The sequence below is a fragment of the Phaenicophaeus curvirostris genome, chromosome 6 (genome assembly GCF_032191515.1).
Source record: "Phaenicophaeus curvirostris isolate KB17595 chromosome 6, BPBGC_Pcur_1.0, whole genome shotgun sequence".
Classification (NCBI taxonomy): Eukaryota; Metazoa; Chordata; class Aves; order Cuculiformes; family Cuculidae; genus Phaenicophaeus; species Phaenicophaeus curvirostris.
Window position 1 is genome coordinate 57,783,752 of NC_091397.1, and position 23,677 is coordinate 57,807,428.

The following is a 23,677-nucleotide window of genomic DNA, read 5'->3' on the forward strand; positions in this document are numbered from 1 at the left end:
AGTGGCGACTGCATGACAAAGGAGAAGATCAGGCTTTAAGGAGGAGGCAGAGCAAGAGCAATGGCCGGGCGCTTCTGAACGAGCTGTGCACGCAACTCGTGCCAAAGCAAATCGATCAATTCAAGCAGGGTGTGTCCAACACTGCTAGGGATCGCCAGAGGCCAAGCTGTTTATTTAGAGACAGTCTGTGGCGTGGGAGGGTGAAGACACAATCCCCAACCTCTTCCAGCCTCCCAATACAAAAGCAAAACAGTCCCCAGTGTCCGTCCCCAAGGAAACCTTGATCAAGGAAAGGTATTCAGTGGTGTCGGGTGCGTTTATACACGTTTCACAGTATTTTGCGGTGTGTATCGAGCGTTATCCGTGCGTGCAGTCAAGTTGATGCCTCTGGGCACCAGCAGTGGCTCTGCCAAAGGTGTAAGAGTGACCGCTGCCCCAACTAGGACCTGCTTATCCTTGTCCCATGTGCAGAAGGAAAAAGTTTCAAAGCAGGTGCTTTGAGACTGCCTGAACCAAAATGAGCTTTACGAAGCAGGCTTTTACTGCCATGCTGGAAAAATGTTTGAACTCTAGTTGGAGGGGACTTAGGGGTGATGGAGAGGCGATTCCAACAGTTACTCCTGAGAATGCAATATCGGGTCCCCTACAATGCTTACTTAGGCTAATGGAGGTCCTGTCTTTCAGCTCCCAGTGCGCTGGGATACAGGGTAAACATTCCCCGGTGACCCTCTGCGTGCAGGTCCTCTCTTCAGGACATCATTAAAAGCATACAGGCACTTGCCTGACATCAATTGTCAGGCTGGCTCTCAGGGTTCAGAGATCCCGACAGAAACCAGGAAAACAAGCCCAGCAGAGACCCAGCTCTGCCGCTGCGGGCTTTAAAGAGGCTGAAAATCCTTTGGTTGCGGGTGTGTAAGAAGAGACAAAAGTGCTCAGCAGGTAAGAGCGGAGGGTTTTGCCAAGAAGGAACTGTCCTTGATCGCTGTGACGGGATTGACTCGCTGAGGACTCCTCTCTCGGGAGCATCCACGCGTCCCTGAGGGGGCTGCCTGTCTCCTCTCATCAGCATCACGGCGAGAAATTTCACAACTGCTCTTTCTAGTCCTGCTAATCCTGTTATCTGGAGGGTTATAAATATTAACGCCGCTGGGGCTGGGGATGGGGGACCAGTTTAAGCCCTCTCTGAAGTAAGATGTCAGCCAGCCTCTTCCCAGCCCAGCAGCACCCGGGGCTGCTGGATGAGCTGCAGGGCAGAGCCCTGCAAGCGCCCTGCCCGGAGGGGCTACTGGGCGCCTCTGTGCTGGATTTCATGGCCGATCTCTCTCTGGGAGCTCCCCAGGGTCCCCCTCTGGCCGGGACAAGCCTGGGGCTCTGTGCGATCACCTCTGGGCCTTCCTTTGGGGACAGAGACCTGTCGCTCCGGGAGGGGATGGCCCGGGGGCTGCCTCTGGCTGACTTCAGAGACGGAGATCCTGAAGACGACGAGGAGGAGGAAGAGAGGATGCAGAGTATTTCCCTCCTGGACAGACCCAGGAGAAAGCGGATTATCACCTATGCCCAGCGCCAGGCTGCCAACGTACGGGAGAGGAAGAGGATGTTCAACCTCAACGAGGCGTTTGACCGGCTGAGGAAGAAGGTTCCCACCTTCGCCTACGAGAAGAGGCTCTCCCGAATAGAGACACTGCGCCTGGCCATAGTCTACATTTCCTTCATGACTGAGCTCCTGGATGGCTGGAGGCAGGAGGCAAGCTAGGGAGCCCCGGGAGCGGGAGGGGACCGGGCAGCACCCTCAGCACCGAGCAGGTGGCCCTGGACGCCTCCCTCCTTGGGAAGCTCCTGCCTTGGCTCCTCACGCCGCAGCTGGGACTGTATTAGGTGTAGGATGCAAAACGAGGAGCGTTTGGAGAAGCATGCGGTGGGGGCGGGGGAGAGGGGGGAGAAGAGGAGGGATGGAGAGGTTCGCTGTGCCTATGTCCAGGGAGTTATTCAGTTTGATGTTACTGCTTATGCCTGTTCTTGAGATTTCTTTTCCCCCTGTAAAAATTATAAACTTTCTGGATTGCATTAACAGGGCTGTGTTGATTTGCATGTTAGAGGTTATGTAGGTGGATACAGTCGGGGCAAGATTCTGTGAGTAATAAAGCACGGGTACAGAAAGTGAGAGTAATATAAATAGAAGTAGAAATCGCAGCTAACAGAAGAGAGAGAAGGAATTGCATCTCAGTTCTTTAAAAGCTCTTGCCTCCTTCTCTCAAAATCTTTTGGATGGGAACTCTTGTGTGGACTTCTCCTTTAGGAAAGAAAGAAAAGTCAGGTGAGAATTGCAGCAAAGGTAGTCTGGATCAGATGAAAGGAGTAAGCTCCATAACTCTTGGAAATGTTGGAAAACACTACTTGGGAAAGTTAATGGCCTCAGGCTCTGCCAGGGGAGGTTCAGGCTGAACATTAGGAAAAAAATTTTCACGGAAAGGGTCATTGGTCCCTGGCAGAGGCTGCCCAGGGAGGGGGTTGAGTCCCCTTCCCTGGAGGGGTTTAAGGGGCGGGTGGACGAGGCGCTGAGGGACATGGGTTAGCGATTGATGGGAATGGTTGGACTCGATGATCCGGTGGGACCTTTCCAACCTGGAGATTCTATGATTCTATGATTTGCTTATATACTTGTTGTGAAGGAAAGGGGCGGGAAGGGAAGCTTCGGGGCCTTTTGGTTGTTGTTGCGTCACCTACTTGCTTTAAAAGTTTTTAATCTCTTGCCTTGGCCGGGCAGCAGAGCCGGCCTGATTTGCAAAGTGGGTTTGCAGCGGATGCAGTTGCCTGCCCAGCTGCCAGCCAGGGACTGTGAAAATCTCAGTGTGTGCATTTTTCCCTAGCGCTTTCTGCTTTAAAAAAAAATAATGATAGTAATAAACAAGTCCCTTTTCTTTGCAATCCAGACTGCCGAGTCCATGACGTGTGTCACAGGGCCAGTAAAGCATCGGGCATACCTGGCTCCCTAGGGCCATACCCTAGGGATGGGGACAGAGTCCATTGAGGGATCGGGGTTGTGGTTTTCTTGTAGCATCATCTACTAATGCAGCAGCTCGCTAACAGGATAGCTTTTATCTCCACTACATTAAATTGTCGTTATATTAGAGAAATCAAGATTTACCTTGGATTAGGGCTAGGATGGCTAAAATGTGAACCCCACTCTAATCTCTCCTTGATTTCTCATCTCGTGTTTTGTCATCTCTGGTGGTGATTCATCTTTTTCTCATTCCATTCACTTTAATATTATAATGAGTGATCTAATCCCCTGCATTAATACCCTAATATTCTTTTTCTTTTCACTTGTTTTCTTTGTTTCTTTTTCCACTTGTTTTTGTTGACCTCCTTGACTCCACACATTGCATCTGCTCTCCAGTTGTCAGGACGCTTTTTTTTCCAGGAGACAGCTGGATAGTTAATGCAGCTGGATTCTCTCTAGAAACTCGGGTGTTTCACCTCTTCAGATGGTTTTGTTGTGGGGTGGAGGGTTTTACTAAAAATAAAATGAGAAAAGGAACTAAGAATGAACAATGTTCCAAAATCAACAACTGTTCACATGACCCAGATGCATTTTACTGTTACAACTGTCTCAAGCAAAACCATGAAGACAAATCCTTTAAGGGCAATGAAAGATGCAATTCAATTCACTCCTTAGTGCTATTTCTCTATGATCTCTACACAGCTGTGCTTTCCAAGGCATGGTTATGTATCTTTTCCTACTTTTTATTGCTCACGTTGCTGGATAAAATTAGAACTCTACAGCACGCAGAGTCTTCAGTTAAGAGATTCATAATGTAAACATGCCTGTAACAGATAATTCAAAAATCATTGGTTTTCTCTCCTTGGTTTAATAACAAAATATTGGAATTTGTTCAAGATTCCAGGTTTTTCCATACTTACGTTAAAGACTAGAGAGAAGCGGAAGAAATGTTACACTTTATTTTTAAATACAAATCAAAATCTGGATCTTGCATCATGAATCCTGATTTTTAGCAGATCACTGAAAAAATTTCAGCAGCAGCAGTATAGAACAGTAGTAACATTCTTATACGAGCCATTGATTCTAAAAATAACATTAGATTTTCGAAATGCAGTTGCAGTGTAAGCCAATGTACACAATATGCAAACAGTGCAGATAAAGTATTGAAATACACTTCGTGTTGCATCAAAGATGTCGGAGGAGCCTCTTGGCCACACATTGATTTATAGAAGCTGAGAACCTGATGAAGGGGGCTTTAAATCTTTATATTCCATGCCTTTGCAAAAGGCAAAGATTTACTGGAATGGTAGCCTAGGTGCACATTTTTCTTAGACATTTGTGTTAAAACTAAAGTATACCCTTATACCCATGAAGAGATCAATGAAACAAGTTACCGTACCAACCCATCACTTGGCTCATGTGGATGTCTTGAAGTCCTGGAAGCTCTGTCTGTTAAGACTATAAACAAGCCCTTTTCTGGAGAGCAGTCCCATATCCTTGAAATAACAAGGCTGTGGGGTCCCTTCTGCCCTCACCCCTGCCTCAACCCAAGGTTGCTGCATCTTAGTCTGCGCAGTTACAGTGCAATAAATCAGCACGTCAGGCTTGGGAAGCCAGTGAAACCGTGGCCCTAATGAAGTAAGTGCAGAACTACTGCTGGCTTCAGTGAAATATTATTCAGTGAGACTAGGATTTCACCCACTGTGCCTTTCCCTTGCTCAGAAACCCTGAGCTGCCACCGAGGCTGAGGCCAACCCCGCTCTTTGGTCTCCCCAAAGCACCACACCATTATCACTGCATTAAGAACAAAAACTGACAGTGTCAATTACTTCTGGGAAAAGATAATAAGGGATTTTTTTAAAGCCTTAGAGCTGTTTGATCATAGCCCATTTTTAGATCCTGCTCTGAGGCAGTTTGTTTATATTCTCTTTGCCCACTGAAGGAGGTCTTTTGGTAGAAAGCTGAGTTCCTTTGAAGCTATCATATTACGATTAGTATTCAGACATGTAAACCAAAAAATAAGTCTAAATGAAATCATATTTGAGAGACATTTCCAGGCTTTCTAAGGGAAGTATAAATAATCAAATGGTTTTTCAATCTGAAGTAAGACTGATCTTGTTTTACAGCTGCTCAACCTTAAAGCAGGTTTGAGCAAATTAGTGCTGGAAACAGAACAAAATATTATGATAGCACTGCAAACTCCTGCATCCACATTCTGACCAGCTACTATGGCCTCATGATTAGTGTTTATTATCGCATTTGTCAGCATTTCCATTATAAACATTCTAGTGTCAAGGGTTTATAACTCAGCTATAAAAATTCCCTCCAGGATGAAATTTGATAAGTGAAATCTTAGTTCCACAACACTTCTTTTTTTCTTTTACAAACTTCAAAATAAATTTGGTTTTGAAGTAATGGGGGTACTAAACAAAAGTGATAGAAAAGAGTATTTATTTACTTTTCTTCTCCTTCTGTTCAGTGATGCTTCTCAGAGAGATTTTCTACATAGCCCTTTTGGTCCTTTCAATGAACATGGACCTTTCGGTGGTTTTTAAATAAAAGATAGCCAAAATACTGAGGCTTAAAATGCAACTGCTGTGCATGCTGAGTCCCCGTTTTCACAGGAATTTGTTGTTGTTAGTAGGTTTGAATACTACCAATCTGCAACGCTGACAGCTAAGCTTTTCCTATTATATATATACCAGAAAAGTTATGGGGATGGATAAATATGCTAACTATAATCTTAGTGCATTAAAAATCATCTTCCCTAAAGAAGTTGCTTAATATAATCAGTTGAGTGTTCTCTTAAACTTCACTCCAAAAAAGCATGCTTGTTTGGATATTGAAATGAGTTTTCATCAAAACAGTGTAGCCAAAATAAAATAACTGACCAAGTAAAAATATACAATGGGAATTGCCTGAAAAAGTAGTGGTTTAAGAATTGCAGTTCAGATACTACTTTTGAATTTGCCTGTATTTCATCCACATTTTACTTCTACCCTTCTACATCCTTGTTTCAGGGTTAATGTTTGGTCTGTTTGGCACTAAATTTTAAGCTCCAAAAGTTTTTCACAGCTACTGATCACCAGTCACAGCCCAATTCAGTGGGCTCTACACACCTGAAATTCCTATTCCTTAAAAAAAGTCAAGGTAGGAGAACAGTCCTGTAATCTCTATTTTTGAGTCCTGGGGGCTCAGTTTTCACATGAATATATGCTGTAACATTCAAATTTTTGTGTGCCTCACATTATCTTAGTGTGGCTTGCACTGCTCTCAAAGGCTTCAGTGCCACAATTGTGACTCAAACTATCTTCTCCTAAACTGAATGATTTTAAATTATTCCCACACAGAGTTATTGGAGTGCAGGAGGATGGGCTTTGCTGCTGTCACATACAGCTTTATTTCAAACCAAAGTGGTCAGGCACCCTGGCTAGGCCTGCTTATGCTTGTCTTCTCTCTGCCATAATTTCAAAAAGACAGATAAAGAGCTTGCTGGTGATTTAACTGTCTCTCATTAGCTCTGAAAACAGAAGAAAGATAATAGTTGTCCATGCTACTTCCAGTTCCATCTTCCACCATGCCTTATAGAGCTTCAAGGGAAGGTTGTGCATGTTATGATTTTCTACACAGCAAAGAGGAAATCTGTGCATGAAGGGTCTTCACCACAAATAAATAAACTGAAGGAGAAGAAATTAATTCACATGTTGATGCTTCCTTTTCCTTAATAGCACTGTTTACCTTCTGTACAGTGTTTAATTTTGTTAATGAATTCTGACCTTCGAAATGTACGCTGTTATCAGAGAACAAAGCGATGAATATCGCACAAAGGATCCAGGAATACATGTAACACCAAATATCATTACTGCGTGAACACTTCAGGTTCACGTGGGATGGATGATGACTCTGGTCTAGATAAAAGAGAGCTTAAAGTTTTTCAAAACAGCCAGTGATTTAGGATCATTTTCTTCTTATATGACAAAGATGAGACACCATATAAAGGTCCTGATTTTTTTGGAGGTCACTGCTGAAAGTAAGGGCATTAAAAAGTTGTGACCTGTAGCCTTTACTTTGGTCTCTGATGGTGAAACGAAGGCGTGCAGCTCCAGTAGCCCTTTTTTCTTCAGCAGGGAGTAGTGATTACAGCGTGTTTACTGCTCATATCCAGTATTGCTGGAAAACTACGCTGCATTTTTCAGTGCCCTGGGATACCTACTCAGCATCTTAGGAGCTTGACAGGCTGCTTGTCTGTGGTAATCTGGACTTGCTCCCAGAGCCCTGCAGCAGGAAGGAGCCACGCTGTCTCCACAAGGTGTTTCTGGTTAAAATACAAAAATCACCCATCCTAATAAATACTTGGAGACTGGAAATATAAAGAAAATTTTCGATGCACAGACAACACAGAAACGGTGGTCCTTTGAATTTGCTTTTAACCCCTCCACTGCTCTGCTCCTCTCTCTTCTGGCAAAGAGAGAGCCCTTGCAATACAAAGAATGTCTGCTTTGAAAAACATTTGCTTGAAAAATGAACGCAAAATCCTGTGGAACTAGATCCAGCCACAGCACATCAGATTTCATGTTACAACAGTGTGTTACATTTTCTATTAAAGCTGGCGCCAGTGATCACATTCTGCCATTCAGTCCACTCTTGGTAGTTGTATATTTTCTTAATGAGGATCTGAAATCAGCCCCCTTCACTTAACTGACAGCCTGCCAGAATTATGCCATCTTTCCAAACGCAGAGATCATATGATCCATCTGTTGTCTGCAGCCATAAAGAGGAAACACTTTCCAAAGAGAAATGTGGGTTGGCCCCCAAAGTACCTAATTATCCAAATTCTGAAATGTTTCAGATGTTTCAAGGTGCTCTTGGACCTGATTTTGGCCATTTAAGCTTCCATGAATAATGTACATAACTAAGCCATTGAACTGGCAAGGAATTTCCAGAGTACAGGAATAATTTTTAAATTATTCTTAAATAACTTCGAACTGAATCAGAGATTTAGGGCTCAGAAACATCATCTGAGACATTTGGAAGTGCTTACACTTTTAAGTAGTTCACATTTTTGTTGTTAATATTATCACATCGGAAACAAAAAAAAACCCAAAGAGAATTCAGTGACCATGCAGAAGGATGTTTTAATCTATTTTTAAAAATATTTTAATAATACAGCAGAATACTGCAGTAACTCTGCAACATCCTTGACTCTTATAACTCTGCAAACCACCACATGCAAGCAAAGTTCAAGGATGATGAATAATAGTCGTGGAAAAAAAAAGGAAAAAATAAAGGAAAAAAATGTAAAATATGACTGAGAGACTGTGAAATGAAGGGCTATCTCAGTTCTTTCCGTGCCTTACTTGAAGATGTGTGGAATTCATTTCAGACTACATCTAAGCCAGATATCTTGATGTTGCCAAATATGATTAAACTGATAGTTGAGGTCCTCATCAGGTGTCACCTCCTTGACATTGAGAACCCAAATTTTAATCGTAAGCAAATGGAGCTTTCACTGAAGTGCTGATAACTGTGCTTGAACTACTAAAGCAAGCTTTGGCAAGATGGAGTTCAAGTCCTGTTGCTGAAAACACCTTTACCAACCCCAAGATATTAAATGTGGAGATACACACATGCCCATTTCTTTACTCTGTCAACCATGCGTGGGTTTGTGACAGCATAACTCCGTTCTCACGGTTATACGTTCCACACATCCAGGAACTGAATGATTACAGTATCTCCTCCCAGACCACAACGGCCATTCCAATAGACTGAACTACAAAATACTGAGGAAGTTCTGTGATGTTAAAAGCATGGGGTTTGCCCTTGGAGAAAAATGATTCTACCAGAGGTATGTTGAGTAAATATGGTACTCCTCATATTCAAAATATACAAGCATGTTTCCTGGGGAAAAAAAAAAAAAAAAGAGATTTCTCATAGTCTCCATGAGAGCAGTGAAAACATGAATCTTCACTGTCTCAGTAGGCAAATACTTTGATGATTCCAGTGCACAAGCCAAATCTTTGACTGGAGAGGATTCTGGAGTTTAAAGTCAGTGGGTTTTGCCTCTAAGCTAAAAAGACATAATGGATAGTTGAGATCTGCATGCAAAGTGAAAATTTCTGATAACGCCTATTTCAATTTTGCCTTTCCTCCCAAAACACACTTCTCATGAAGGTATGGGTTACTAGCATTATTTATCGAGAGGCTTCCTGTATCACTTCCATACTACAGAACACCCACTATCACCCCAAAGATGGACTGTGATCTCAGAGGTGGAAAGAGGAGACCTTATTCCAAAAGTCTTTTCTTTTGCTGAAAATATCCAATGACAACTTTTCAAATGACAAGTAGTCTATATGGAAATTGGTAATGTTTGCCTTACAGCAGCATGGTGGAAATAGTGGCAGCACTGTGCAGGTTTCCTAGTCAGTGAAAATCTGGGGAAAACACAAGCTACATTTGCTGTGATTTCTTTCTTCTTTATGCATAACGCTACTACTATATGTATGGCATTCGTCCCTGCATCTGTCCTGCGAATGGGATGATGTTATCTGCATCACTGGTGCCACAGCTGCTATTGGAGAGCCCCTAATCCGTTCCCTTCCCTTTTGGTGCCCCTGCAGTAGCACCTATTCCAGTGTGGATTTCAGATACCATTTTCAAATGCTCTTCAGCAAAATTTAATGGCAATTTTTTGTCATGCAATATTTTGCTAACCTGTATGACATAAAGTGTAGTGGAAATCCTTTTTTTACCTCAATGAACAATTTAAGAGGGGTGTATGTGAAGAAATACAAGAGCTCCCATAACCACAAGGAATGAAAAAGCATCTTCTATCTTTTTTATAGCAATATAGCTTGCTTCTGATATACACTAGGTCTGTGAGAATATAAAACCATAGAATCACAGAATGCAAGGTTGGAGGGGACCTCAGGAATTATCTGGTCCAAACTTCTTAGTTGATACATAGATTATATGAGATGGCCCAGAACTCTGTCAAGCTGAGCCTTTAAAGTGTCCAGTGTAGAGGAATCCACCACTTCCCTATGGAGATTATTCCAATGTTAAACTGTTCTAATAGTGAAAAATTTTCTTCTGGAACCCAATCGGAATTTCCCCAGGAGCAACTTATACCCATTACCCCCCGTCTTTTCCATGTAGCTCCTCATAAAAAGGGAATCTCCATCTTCTTGGTAGACACCCTTTATGTATTGGCACACATAATAAGTTCTTCTCTAAGTCTTCTCCCCTCAAGGCTGAACAAACCCAGTTCTCTCAGCCTTACTTTGTATGGTACATTTTCTAGCCCTGTGATCCTCCTAGTGGCCCTTCTCTGGACCTTCTGCAGCCTGGCGACCAAAATTAAATGCAGTACTCCAGGTGCAGCCTGACAAGCGCTGGGTAGAGCAGGATAATGACTTCTTTATCTCTGCTGTTAATGCCCTTCTTGATGCACCCCAGCGACCTGTTGACCTTCTTTGCTGCTGCAGCATGCTGGTTACTCATGTTGAGTCTGTTGTCCACCAAGACCCCCAGGTCCTTCTCCAACAGAGCTGCTCTCCAGCCAGGTGGAACCCAATCTGAGGTGCACTGTGAAGGACTGTTCTTGTAGTGATAGCTGAGTGATTGCATCACCTTTTTCCCTCTTGTCTTCATGCCTTTGAGTAGAACCCTTATGCCAGATGTGAGCAATTATGAAGCACCTCCCATTATACATCAAATTTCACGTTAAAAACTTAATTTCCCAACAGTGCGTCTAATCTTTAAACGTAGTTATTTTTCTTCTTTTTTTGGATGAAATTTACTACCCACAGTGAATACTGTGCAGAAATGGTAAGACTTAGACAGTTAACCTGCCAGCTACACCAACAAATCAGCTAGTTTGACATCTAGACCAGACAATTAGTTCCTGCAATGAACTAACTACATGAAACCACAGATGGAAGGATTTGGTGTCGCAAAACTAGAAGCTACATTGTCCTCTCAAAAGAGACAGCCCATTCTGGGATGTGTCTTTGAGAAGGAGAATGTAGCAGCTGTTTCACTTTGTACAGCAACATGACAGAGTGTTACAAGAAAGAAAATACAGAAAATTATCTTACTTGATTGAAATTAAGCCAAATGACAGCACGCCACACCACAGCCACTCAATTACATTCGTTGAACTCAGATAAAGTTGTAGTTACCCATAATGGAATCTGGCCAGAAGACAACTTCATGAGTCTTTCCAAGACACTAAAGGTTCTCCACTGACCAAATGTTTAACATATTGGCTGATAATAACTAGGTTGAGGCCATCTGGGGATAACCAAAATAGATCATAAATGTCATTGTTGATAGCGTATGGCTGTAAGTCATTGCAATGTGATTGATCAATGTGATTGAGGGAATGGCCTCAAGCTCCGCCCAGGGAGATTTAGGCTGGACATTAGGAAAAAATTTTTCACAGAAAGGGTCATTGGGCACTGGAACAGGCTGCCCAGGGAGGGGGTTGAGTCACCTTCCCTGGAGGGGTTTAAAGGATGGGTGGATGAGGTGCTAAGGGACATGGTTTAGTGCTTGATAGGAAGGGCTGGACTCGATGATCCGGTGGGTCTCTTCCAACCTGGTTATTCTATGATTCTATGATTCTATGAAAGGAATGATGGTCATTTTACTCTCAAATAATCCCCATTCAGCAAAAATTCCTGCAGACATACATCATTCAAACTACCCAAACCTCTGATACAATGCATACAAGGAAGCAGCGCAGTAAACACTGTGAAACTGCAGCTTGTTTTTATATTGTCTGCTTTTTTATTTAAAAAGTATGCTGTTAAATACTACGTAGTGTTATAGAGAAAAGAATTACCAATTGAAGGTGTAAACTTCAGTGTTTTGGTGTTTAAGGGACGGGTGGATGAGGTGCTGAGGGACATGGGTTAGAGTTTGATAGGAATGGTTGGACTCGATGATCCAGTGGGTCTCTTCCAACCTGGTTATTCTATGATTCTGTGATTCTATGCAAGTCCTCCCTATATTCCACCACACATCCTCTCCTTTAAATAAATTATATCTGCTGTCACCAAGAGCTGCATTAGCCCATTTGCAAAGCATGTAGCAGCAAAGAATGACATTAGAACAGATATTAGAAAATTTCATAAACTTCTTGAATATGAATTGAGGCATAAACCTGAGCTTACTGTGGTCAGGAGAGTTATTTTGCAATTAAGCCTCTGCTCTGATTTTGAAAATCTGGGCCATATCTTACTGCTTAGGGTCCAGCCCACAGATACACCACGTAGCTCAAACCATCTTTGTGCTTCCTAGGTCATCATACTTTAACAACAATTCTACCACGAAGCAATGGATGCTTTGAAGACTGAAAACAAATTCCAACCTTCATGCAAAGGATTATTTCTTTATTATGGAAAATTCCACAAAGGAATTAATTAAGGAACAATGACTGACCCTTTACTCTAAAGGCAGCCTCTCTTAAATATTTCTTTTTATTCATCAATATTCTCAAGCTGGACCTGTTTTCATCTTTATTTTATTTAAAATTTAATTGACCAATTTTAAGGCTTGATCCAAAGCCCACTGAAACTTTCCCTTAACATCAAAGGATTTTGGACCAAATCCTTAATGAATGAAAGAACAAATGTTCTAAAATGAGAAATTAATATTTCTCTGCTTCTGACATGAACTATTTTTAGTGCTGCAAGGTCAGATAGTAGATTTTGGCACGAGAATATGTTTGTGTAAGATATTTTTTGAGACAGAAGCAATATGGTATTTTACAGTACAGCATAGATACAGATGCTTGTCTAGAGGTCAGAGTACATAGACAGACAGACGCATGCATATATGTATGAGAGGTGAATATGTGGTGATTTACTTTAACATATTAATAAACTATTAAATCTTCTGGAAAACTGCCCTAGGAGTTTGGTAACAAAGATTCGTGCTCTAGATCAGCTTTATTGTGTGATCTTCTGCATGACATTTGGTCAGAAATTAAAACTAGCATGTGGACCTATAGACAGATAAATCTCTGGTAAGCAAAGTGCCCCGACTAATCATCATGACAATTTCTAGAGGTAAGCAAATTAAATTTGGGCTGTAAAATGAGAGGTAATTGTGTACACTAGATCTTTAGCATCATAACAGATAGTCCATAGCACAAAATAATTGTAATCTCCCCACTGAGAAAGAATACGTAGATTTTGATTACACCCTGACCTCCTTTTCTGAAACGAAATGCAACCTGGTAGAGATGGAAATAAAACCCTGTTTCCTCAAAAATTCTTCTACTTCTAGGTTGGTATTCTTAGAGGTAAGGTAACTGTGAAAAGAATGAGTGTTCACCTCTGTGAACCTTCCTCCTCCAGGCTCCCCTCCTCTGCATCATTAAGGTCAGCCTCGGTGTGGTCTGACAGTGGGAGGAGGAGGAGGTGGATGGGTTCTCACTTGTAGACCTGGCATCCAGACAGCTGCCAACCAAAAAAAAAAAAAAACAATTTCCATTTGTCTAGGAGAGCATATGTTTACATTAGGACAACCTTACAGGCCCTTTCCCTCACACCAGGCTTTTCTGCCTACCTCAGTGGTAAAGGAGAGCCTATTACACTCTCTGATGAACTCCTATGGGGCTCTTGTGAGTCATGGTTGTTTCTTACACGACTCTTATTTTTATCTTCTCTGAGATTCCAGGAACAGCTGTAAGTCTAAAGGAGACCACAATGAATAGAAAGTGCAGGGGACTCTTCCCCAGGTTGCAGACATGGCTAATGGGGGAAAAGCCTACTTCCATTCTGAAATTCTGACTCCAGGATTCTGACTGAAGTTGCATGAGCTGCAGAGAGACTTTGAGTCCTCTCCTAGGAAGAAGGCTTTGTGGAACACTTTATCCATCATCTGTGCCCAAGATGTGCCCTCCCCCACCTTGGAAGAAAAGGCAGAGTTTGTGGTTAAAAGGCCTGAAGTTTTATGGAGTTTCCATTGGCCAAGTATACTGAAAGATTGGATATATAGATTCGAGTAATGTGTGGGAGCCAGAAAAGGACAGAAAAAGATATATTTACATAGTTCAGGAAAGATGGAAGAGATGGAAAAGTAAAAAAAAAAAAAAAAAAAATCAAAGGAGCTGAAATAGTAAATAAACTCCATTATTAATATAAATAGCTATTATCCCCTGGAGTGTAGATAAGCTTGTTTTACTAAGCAGTCTTTTCAGATTTAGACATGAAACCACATAAACAAGACCCAGAGCCACAATTAGGGGCAGAGCTCCACCACAGCATTAGATATGTTGATCTCTTGCAATGGGAAGGACTGGTCTTCTCTAGGGTGAAGAGAATACCACACAGGCTTCCACTGAGGCACTCATGTTTTGCTTAAAAAGCTCCATCCACTGGCATGAATTATTTTTGGAGCTGAATAAAACGCATACAAATAAAATATATGTGTATATATATATTAAAATGTGTTGCAAATAATTTCAGATCATAGAATCATAGAATCATAGAATCATAGAATCATAGAATCATAGAATCATAGAATCACAGAATAGTTTGGGTTGGAAAGGACCTTAAAGTTCATCCAGTTCCAACCCCTCTGCCATGGGCAGGGACTCCTCCCACTAGCTCAAGGCCACCCTGTCCCTGAACACCCCCAGGGATGGAGCAGCCACAGCTTCCCTGGGCAACCTGTGCCAGGGCCTCACCGCTCTCATAGTGAAGAAATTCTTCCTTATGTCTAGTCTAATCTGCTCCTTTCCAGTTTACACCCATCGTCTCTAGTCCTATCACTACAAGCCTTTGTCAACGGTCTGTCTTAATTTACTGTGGTGCCTGTCTCCTGTGTAGTATGGCTGGTTTGATAACATGGCATAGAATCATAGAATCATAGAATCAACAGTTTGGAAAAGACTCACTGGATCATTCAGTCCAACCATTCCCATCAATCACTAACCCATGTCCCTTAGCACCTCGTCCACCCGTCCCTCAAACCCCTCCAGGGAAGGTGACTCAACCCCCTCCCTGGGCAGCCTCTGCCAGTGCCCAATGACCCTTTCCGTGAAAAATTTTTTCCTAATGTCCAGCCTAAACCTCCCCTGGTGGAGCTTGAGGCCATTCCCTCTCGTCCTGTCCCCTGTCACTTGGGAGAAGAGGCCAGCTCCCTCCTCTCTACAACCTCCTTTCAGGTAGTTGCAGAGAGCAATGAGGTCTCCCCTCAGCCTCCTCTTCTCCAGGCTAAACCCCCCCAGCTCTCTCAGCCGCTCCTCATAAGGCCTGTTCTCCAGCCCCCTCACCAGCTTTGTTGCTCTTCTCTGGACTCGCTCCAGAGCCTCAACATCCTTCTTGTGGTGAGGGGCCCAGAACTGAACACAGGATTCGAGGAGCGGTCTCACCAGTGCCGAGTACAGAGGGAGAAGAACCTCCCTGGCCCTGCTGGTCACGCCGTTTCTGATCCAAGCCAAGATGCCCTTGGCCTTCTTGGCCACCTGGGCCACTGCTGGCTCATGTTCAGTCGCTGTCAACCAACACCCCCAGGTCCCTCTCCTCCAGGCAGTTTCCAGCCAGACTTCTCCTAGTCTGTAGCTGCACAGGGTTGTTGTGCCCCAAGTGCAGGACCCGGCATTTGGCCTTGTTAAACCTCCTGCCATTGGTCTCAGCCCAGCGGTCCAGCCTGTTCAGATCCCTTTGGAGCCTCCCGACCCTCCAGCAGATCCAGCTTCCACTCAGCTTAGTGTTGTCCGCAAACTTGCTCAGGGTGCACTCGGTGCCTTCATCCAGGTCATTGATAAAGACATTGAACAGGGCTGGACCCAGCACTGAGCCCTGGGCGACACTCAGCAGGGGCTGCCGATGCGGGGGAACCAAGCGATTTCTTGAAGGGTTCCCGTGTTACCCTTCCGTTTTGCAGAGCTTCCAAATGAAGAGGGGGGGGAAGCTCGCAATCCCCCCTTGCCACATCCCCGCTTCCCCGGCTGAGCCCGGGAGAAGTGAAAACACGGAGTTTTTAAAGGCATGTGTGCAGCCAGCCCCGGGAGCGGGCAGGTGGCGTCTCTCGCCCGTGGGGCTCGGGTGAAGGGGCCGGCGCTGCCGCAGGAGCCGAGCCCCCCCCCGGCCGAGCGGGGACCGGGGGAATCGTGCCCCCCGGTGGCCGCCCGGCAGCTCCGCACACACCGCCCGGGGCGCCGGCTTCCTCACCGGGAGGAAGAAGCGAAAAAACGGGCCCTTTAGAAGTCAACCAGACTCTCCCCTAGCGTCTGTAGGAATCAAACTACCCAGCCATGGGAAATTAGTGGGGAAACTTCAGCTGACTTCAGTGGGCTTTGAAACAGAAGGTACAGTTGCTGAGGGAACGCTGGGCTGAATCATAGAATCATAGAATCACCAGGATGGAAGAGACCCACCGGATCATCGAGTCCAACCATTCCCATCAAACACTAACCCATGTCCCTCAGCACCTCATCCACCCGTGCCTTAAACCCCTCCAGGGAAGGGGACTCAACCTCCTCCCTGGGCAGCCTCTGCCAGGGACCAATGACCCTTTCCGTGAAAAAGTTTTTCCTAATGTCCAGCCTAAACCTCCCCTGGCAGAGCTTGAGGCCATTCCCTCTTGTCCTGTCCCCTGTCCCTTGGGAGAAGAGCCCAGCTCCCTCCTCTCCACAACCTCCTTTCAGGCAGTTGTAGAGAGCAATGAGGTCTCCCCTCAGCCTCCTCTTCTCCAGGCTAAACACCCCCAGCTCTCTCAGCCGCTCCTCATAAGGCAACCAGGCAGCCTTTCTCTGAGTGTGCACATATGTAATAGTTACATTGCTGAATATCCTAAGAAATTCCCACCCATGAGAGAATTTTCTGTTTTGCCACAGTGAATGCCTTTAAGAGCTGAACTACAATGTATGTATGTGCACATTGTATGGGAAATACTGAACAGCCTATTGCAAGCCAGTTGTACCTTGTGTGTACGCACACAATACATCAGTGGGCAACGCTGTAGTTGTAACCACTAGATCAAGTGCACATTAGTTCTTAAACTTCTGCACTGACTGATAAACAGGCAGACAAACTGAGACCTTTCATTCATTCTTAAAAAAAAAAATCAAAGAAAGAATCAAACTGTTGCCCTACTCCCCTCAAAAGCTTCAACATTTCTGCCTGGCTGAGGCAGACCCTGCCTGTCCTAGCCTGGAGTGCCTACACAAGGACCAGCATGTAGTTGAGGGCACCTCTTCCAACCATTTCCCTGTGATCAGTCGTGGTCACAGCGATCATCACAGCCCGACTTGTTCTGTCTGCTAAACTTTCTCCTCATTTCATCTTCCTAGGAGCTCACCATTTATTTAGTTCCATGTTCACATCTACATCTGTAGTCTAGGTGGTTACTTTAATAGTTACACATTACTGCACAGATGACAAAATGCTGGAGTTCTCTGTGTCCTGGTAGTGCTGATCCCACAGCACACACTTTCCTGAGCTGAGGCCCAGGGAAGCCTGCAGGAATAGACCCAGAAATATCCCTAGAAAGGCCCTAGAGCCGCTTGTAGCTTTGCTTATCGCCTTCAAAGAGCAAAGCAGGGTAGAGAACCTGTCTAAGGAATCAGAGGAATCCTCACCCAAGCCATGCCTATGCGTAACAGGGCACGGCATCCTTCATCCCATGCTCCAGAGGGATCTGCAGGTCTACCTTAGTGGCTTTTGGAGATTCAAAACAGATGGCTTCGCATTTTATGAACCGCATGATGATTACTGTTTTAATGTGGAATACAAAGCCTCCACCTCTATCCCAACCAGAACTGTGCATTTCAAAATAAACCAGAGCTGATATGATTTTCTTTCAACTCCGCACAGCAGGCTTGGGGGACCTGGGCAGACGCCCACAGCCAGCCCAGTGACGGGTCCACCAGGCCAGACTGCTATCACAACAGCTCGCCTCTCCTCCGCACCTCTGTGGTGGGTCTTGGCAGTAACAGCATCGTCTGAGTTTCCTTTGCTCCAGACCACGTGAGCTACGAGTCAGAGACAGATCAAAAACCAAACCAAAAATGATCAGGTTGTCTGTGTAGCCATAGCTCATACAGCCATATGCATGTCCCAACAGCACCACATGTGTTCTGCTAGCTACTGCTGGTTGCTTTTCCTGCGGGTTCCACGGAGAGTTACTGACCTTAAACTCAACTATCTACCACAGTCAGCCCCTCTCCTCAAGAGAGGAGAGAGGTTACATGGTTTTCCATTTTTTTTTTTGAATGGTTGGACTCGATGATCCGGTGGGTCTCTTCCAACCTGGTTATTCTATGATTCTATGATTCCCCCTCCACCTGTCCTTGCCTCTGCCACCCACTCTCCTCTGCCCCCTGGCAGCAGCGCTGTCCTGAATCCCACTCAAAGTTCAGCTGACCCAGAAAAATCATGCCTCCTGCCATAGCACCAAAACCTCCGGAGAGACGGCTCCTCCCTCCTTTCAGACAGTAGATCACTTTCCTTGATTTTGGATATGGTGCTCCACCATCCAGGCACGGCCCCAGCAAGGTGGCAAGGTAACCGTTCTTCAGGGTTGGTTTGGCACTTCAGTGTGTTTTCCTTAAGAAGAATGATAGGGGAAAGAAGGGAGGAAGGGAGGGAGGGAGGAAGGGAGGGAGGGAGGGAGGGAGGGAGGAAGGGAGGAGGGAGGAAGGGAGGGAGGGAGGGAGGGAGGGAGGGAGGAAGGAAGGAAGGAAGGAAGGAAGGAAGGAAGGAAGGAAGGAAGGAAGGAAGGAAGGAAGGAAGGAAGGAAGGAAGGAAGGAAGGAAGGAAGGAAGGAAGGAAGGAAGGAAGGAAGGAAGGAAGGAAGGAAGGAAGGAAGGAAGGAAGGAAGGAAGGAAGGAAGGAAGGAAGGAAGGAAGGAAGGAAGGAAAATCCACAGAGCTGCCTACAGATGCTCAGCGTCACTCTTTCAAACCTGTGCTGTGTAATGACATTGCTCAACAACCTAGAGGAGCACCGGGGCTCTGAGCAAAGCCAAAATTATTGGTGAGAGGAGGTGAAGGAAGAGCCGGTTCTTACCCTGGAGGCAGAAACTGCTGCCAGCACAAGGGAACCCCTGAAGCTCCCCACATGAGCCGTGGTGTCAAGGTGAGAGGAGAGGCCTGCGGGTCACGTCACACACAGCAGGGGCAAGCTGAAAGCTGGAGGTCTGTGTGCCTCCCCTCTCCTGCTGGGTCAGTCACGGTTTCCTCCCCTGGTCCTGTTCCTGCCTGTATCCCCAAAGAGAAGGTTTAGAGGGCAGCAGACTGCTGTTTTCTCTCAGTGTGGGGTGGAAGACCCAAGGAGGGAAGCTCAGCAGGGGTGGCAGAGGAGCAGCACTTGGAGCATCCTGGCCCTCGAAGTGCCCTGGCTGGGAAGCCTCTGCCGGAGGCCAGGGAATCTCCAGGCCAGTGGGAGAGAGGACTCTTATCCCCGAAGCAGCACTTTTCCAGAAGCCTCATCTTTTTCATCCTGGGGATTTATCGCTCCTCCACTGTCCCGTTCCCCCTCTCCGCCCCGGCCGAGCGGCCGCTCGCAGGGAGCAGCGAAAGGGCATTGCCCCGTTTATTAATTAACGGATGGCAATTCCAGCTTTCCCTCTCAGACGTTCCCCCCTTGAATCTGAGCTGCTGTTAAGAAGACACACCACCTGCTCTGTGCTGCCAGCGAGGGGGGATGGAGGCACAAAGGCAGGGGACGGGGAGAAACAGCTTGGGCTGCGAACATAAAAGATAATTTAAAATAAATAAGCACGGTCCCCAGAAAGCGCTGGACTCGGGCTCCTTGAGGGAGGGCGAACTGAAGGGTGGGTGCACGGGGTGAGGGCAGAGAGGGTCTGCACAGCCTCCCCTCTCCCGCAACGCCGGGCTGGGGGCTGCAGGGCGTGGATGCTTCCCGGCTTTCTCTAAAGGCGAGCTCAAGGACTGATAGGCATGGATGAAGCCGGCGCTTGGCTTCCCCCTCTGGAGATGGTTTTCTTGGAGCGCAGCCCTCCAGCCTGGCAGGACGAGCTGCTCCGTCCCCCTCCTCCAGCCCGGAGATGCGCGGCTCCCGCGGAAAAGCCGAACCCCGAGCGCGTTCGGTGACGGCAGCGGGACAGAGTTAGGATGTCCCTGGATGCTGCCTTGCGGGTAACTTCCCCTCCCTCCCTTTCGCCGCGGCGGGGGAAGCCCGAGAGATGGGGTCCCCCCCCCACCCCACCCCGTCCCCGGCTGCTCCGGGGTAGCCGCTCCCCAGCGCAGGCTCTGAGCGCCCCGCTCGGCCCCTCCGTGAGAGCGCAGGGGGAGCGCGGAGACCCCCCAAAACCTCCCGCTCCGGCCCCCTCTGCAGCACCTCCAAACCGAGTTGGAACCGAAGGAGCCTGAGGAAGAAACCGCAGAGAAGGAAGCCGAGAGAGAGGTTGGGGTAAGGATGCATGGGACGGGGACGGGGGCGGGGGGGAAGAGGCCAGATCACTTGTGAATGGCTTGAAAAAAATAATTGGGGGAGGGCGTGGAGGGGGGAAGCGGAAACTTTCCTATAAAACTCAGCAAAAGTCCCTCCTCTCCACGTCAGGCCAATGACACTGCTGCCCCCAAACTTTCCGCCAGCAGGAGCTATAAGAACCTCCAAGTCTTCAACTTTCTCCCAATCCCAGACACCTCGAAGGGCTCCAAGGAGGGATCGGGAGGGATTTTTTTTTTCTTCTTTTTTTGGTTGGCGTTTTGGTTTGGTCTTTTTTTTTCTTTTCCTCTTGGATCCTAATGCCATCCCCCCTCCTCCCAAAGTGAGGTCCTCCCTCCTTCCCTCCCTCCTCCTCCTCCTCCCTCTCCACGCAGGCCAGCGAAGCAGCCGACCGAGGGGGAGCTGGCGGGTTAGGTGCCCCCCTCTTCTCCCTGCCCTCCCCCCCCCCTTTTCCCGGCCCGCTTCTCTCGTCTCCCCCCCAGAGATGATGCAGCAGGACGAGTCGAACTCGCCAGTCTCCCCCGCCGACGACAGTTTGAGCAACAGCGAAGAGGAGCCGGACCGGCAGCAGCCGCCGGGCAAGCGCGGGGGGCGCAAGCGCCGCTCCAGCCGGCGCAGCGCGGGCGGAGCCGTCGGGGCGGCGGACGAGCCGTGCAGCCCCGCGCAGGGCAAGCGGGGCAAGAAGTGCGGGGGGGGCGGCGGCGGCGGCGGCGGGGGAGGCGGCGGCAGCAGCAGCGGCGGCGGCAGCCCCCAGTCCTACGAGGAGCTGCAGACCCAGCGCGTCATGGCCAACGTGCGGGAGCGGCAGCGCACGCAGTCGCTGAACGAAGCCTTCGCCGCCCTGCGGAAGATCATCCCCACGCTGCCCTCGGACAAGCTGAGCAAGATCCAGACCCTCAAGCTGGCGGCCAGGTACATCGACTTCCTCTACCAGGTCCTACAGAGCGACGAGCTGGACTCCAAGATGGCAAGCTGCAGCTATGTGGCCCACGAGCGGCTCAGCTACGCCTTCTCCGTCTGGAGGATGGAGGGCGCCTGGTCCATGTCCGCGTCCCACTAGCAGGCGGCGTCCCCCACCCGCAGCCCCTCGGCAGGAGCGCTAGGTAAGGCGGGGGGGGGGGGGAACCCAAAACGGGACGGGAGGGGGCCGAGGGGGCCGCGCCGCGGGGGCGGAGAGCGCCCCCCGAGCCCCCGCGCCCCCCGAGCCCCGGGGATGGGGATGGGGATGAGGATGGGGGGGAGGCCGAGAGCGCTTCTTCCCCGAGCGCCGCGGGGCCAGCGCCGCTGCTGGGACGCTCCCCGCTTCTGCTGCTCCGCGCAGCCCGAAGCGCATCCGCGTCCGCCTACGCGCTTCCCCGCCAGCGTTTCCGACCCTCGGCGGCCGCGGTCCTCCCTCCTCCTCCTCCCCCCGCGGTCGGTGTCCGCGTTTCCAGAGGCAGAGAAGTGGAGGTAGCTCCGTGGCTTTCGCTCCAGTAACGAGTTTTCCGCCCTCTCCGGGTTTTTGCAGATGGCATTGCTCCCACACAAGGAGAAAATGGACAATCTAGAGACTCTGAAGTCGGATACGATTTTTTTTTTATCTTGTCTAAAACCAAAAAATGTACCTAGGATTTCTTGGAAATTCGAAGAGCGATACCCAGATTGAAAGCAGGGCGTGGGGAGCACTTAAGGAATGAGAAAGAGACAAGGGCTTTGGACAGTGATTATCCTTTGGGCGTCGGTACAATCCACACATCTCTGCATTCTGATAGAAGTCTGAATCGATCGATTTTTTTTTTTTTATTTTGACGAAGAATGTTGGAATTTAACTTTTTTTTTTTTTTAATTTTAATTTGCCTTCTTTTTTGCATGCGTTCCCAAGAGGTCGTGCCTATGAGCCACTGATGAAAGGAATTATTGTGGACTTTCTTCATTCTTGAATGAAACCAACCAACCAACCAAAAATATCCCTGTAGAGATGAAAACCTTTTTTTTATTTTTTTTTTTAGGGGGGAATAAGCTGGGCTCAAGCTTTATATACCCAGTTCCTAACTTTTTTATTATTATTATTTTTCCTCTGAGAAAAAATAAACATTTTATTTATTTATTGATGACCCATGTTAAAATGCAAATAGATCCGGTGTCTAAATGCATTACTATTTTTATGATCGTTTTGTAAATATCATTGTATATTATTTTTCTGCAATAAATAAATATGACTGAAATTTTAATAACTTTAGAGTTTGGTGTCTCTGAGAACTCAGGGTTAGAACTGGATATAAATACCTGCTTGTTGAGCTGTAAAGACACCCAAGAGAGAGGGGGCACTAGTATAAACAAACCAGGCGAAAAAAGCAAATAAACTAGCTACTGACAGACACAGACATGTTATTTATTGAGACAGGTTTATTATTCTGCTCTGAAGCTCACTGCATTTGTGGGGGAAGATATTCTCTCTCCCTCTCCCCCTTTAATCTGGCTTTTGCTGGGGGTCCCCGGCTCTGTGCTGCGATTTGCCCCTCAGATGAAAGGCAGAAGCCCCCGGAGCAGGTAGATTTGTTGATATCCCCGAGAAAAAAGCATCCGATTTAAACAGGGATCCATCCATCCACAGGCAAAGCGAGAGAAAGTGAGATGGAAACAGGGAAGTGTCCAGCGAGTGGGGTTTTCCGGTGGAAGTGATGTTTGGCTGCCCTGCTCTCTAGGGTTTTATGTAAGATACAGACTTGCGATCGCATTTTCGTTGTGCAAAATACGGAGGGACAGGCTAACGCGCCCTCTTCTCCTTTTTCAGCGCGTAGGGCGCACGTCGCCTCCGTTTCTTCTCACCAAACCCTCCCCGGGGTCCCATGGTGAGGCGAGACCGCAGCTGGAAGAGACAAGGAGCCTCTAGCTCCGAGGGCTCGGAAGGAAGGTGGGAAGGGAAGTTACTCAAACGGGAAAAAAAAAAAATAAAGAAAGAAAAAAGAAAGAAAAAAAAAGAAAGAAAGAAAAGAAAGAAAAAAAAAGGAAGAAAAAAAAAGAAAGAAGAAAAAAAAACCAAAAGCAACCCGAAAGAAACCCTTATAGCCTCAACCTAACGGGACAGCTGATTCCACCTCTGCTGTCACTTCTCGCAGGGCTCCGCGCCCCGGGAGCGGCGCCTCCTGCCCCTCCGCGGCCGCCGAGGATGCGCGGGGGGGTGCGGAGCCGAGCGGAACCCAGCGCGGAGACAGGGACCCTGCTGCTGGGATTTAGCCAGTGCCCGGGGTAAATGGCAGAGCGG

At 47.1% G+C, this 23,677-nt stretch overlaps 2 protein-coding genes across 3 annotated transcripts; both read left to right on the forward strand.

Annotated features, from left to right (window-relative positions):
- The first annotated feature begins 1,192 nt into the window (after nucleotides 1-1,192).
- FERD3L (Fer3 like bHLH transcription factor) lies at nucleotides 1,193-1,753 on the forward strand. Its single transcript, XM_069859084.1, has one exon. It carries the CDS (start codon nucleotides 1,193-1,195, stop codon nucleotides 1,751-1,753), a length of 561 nt encoding a protein of 186 aa, XP_069715185.1.
- An 18,547-nt stretch (nucleotides 1,754-20,300) lies between these two features.
- On the forward strand, nucleotides 20,301-22,612 carry TWIST1 (twist family bHLH transcription factor 1). 2 transcript variants are annotated; one of them, XM_069859085.1, is made up of 3 exons: nucleotides 20,301-20,394; nucleotides 20,916-21,536; nucleotides 21,941-22,612. In XM_069859085.1, exon 2 carries the CDS (start codon nucleotides 20,918-20,920, stop codon nucleotides 21,491-21,493), a length of 576 nt encoding a protein of 191 aa, XP_069715186.1. In that variant the 5' UTR covers nucleotides 20,301-20,394; nucleotides 20,916-20,917; the 3' UTR covers nucleotides 21,494-21,536; nucleotides 21,941-22,612. The 2 variants fall into 2 exon arrangements, with proteins under 2 accessions (XP_069715186.1, XP_069715187.1); XM_069859086.1 differs by lacking the exon at nucleotides 20,301-20,394 and having other exon boundaries at nucleotides 20,593-21,536; nucleotides 22,295-22,612.
- The last annotated feature ends 1,065 nt before the right edge of the window (nucleotides 22,613-23,677 follow it).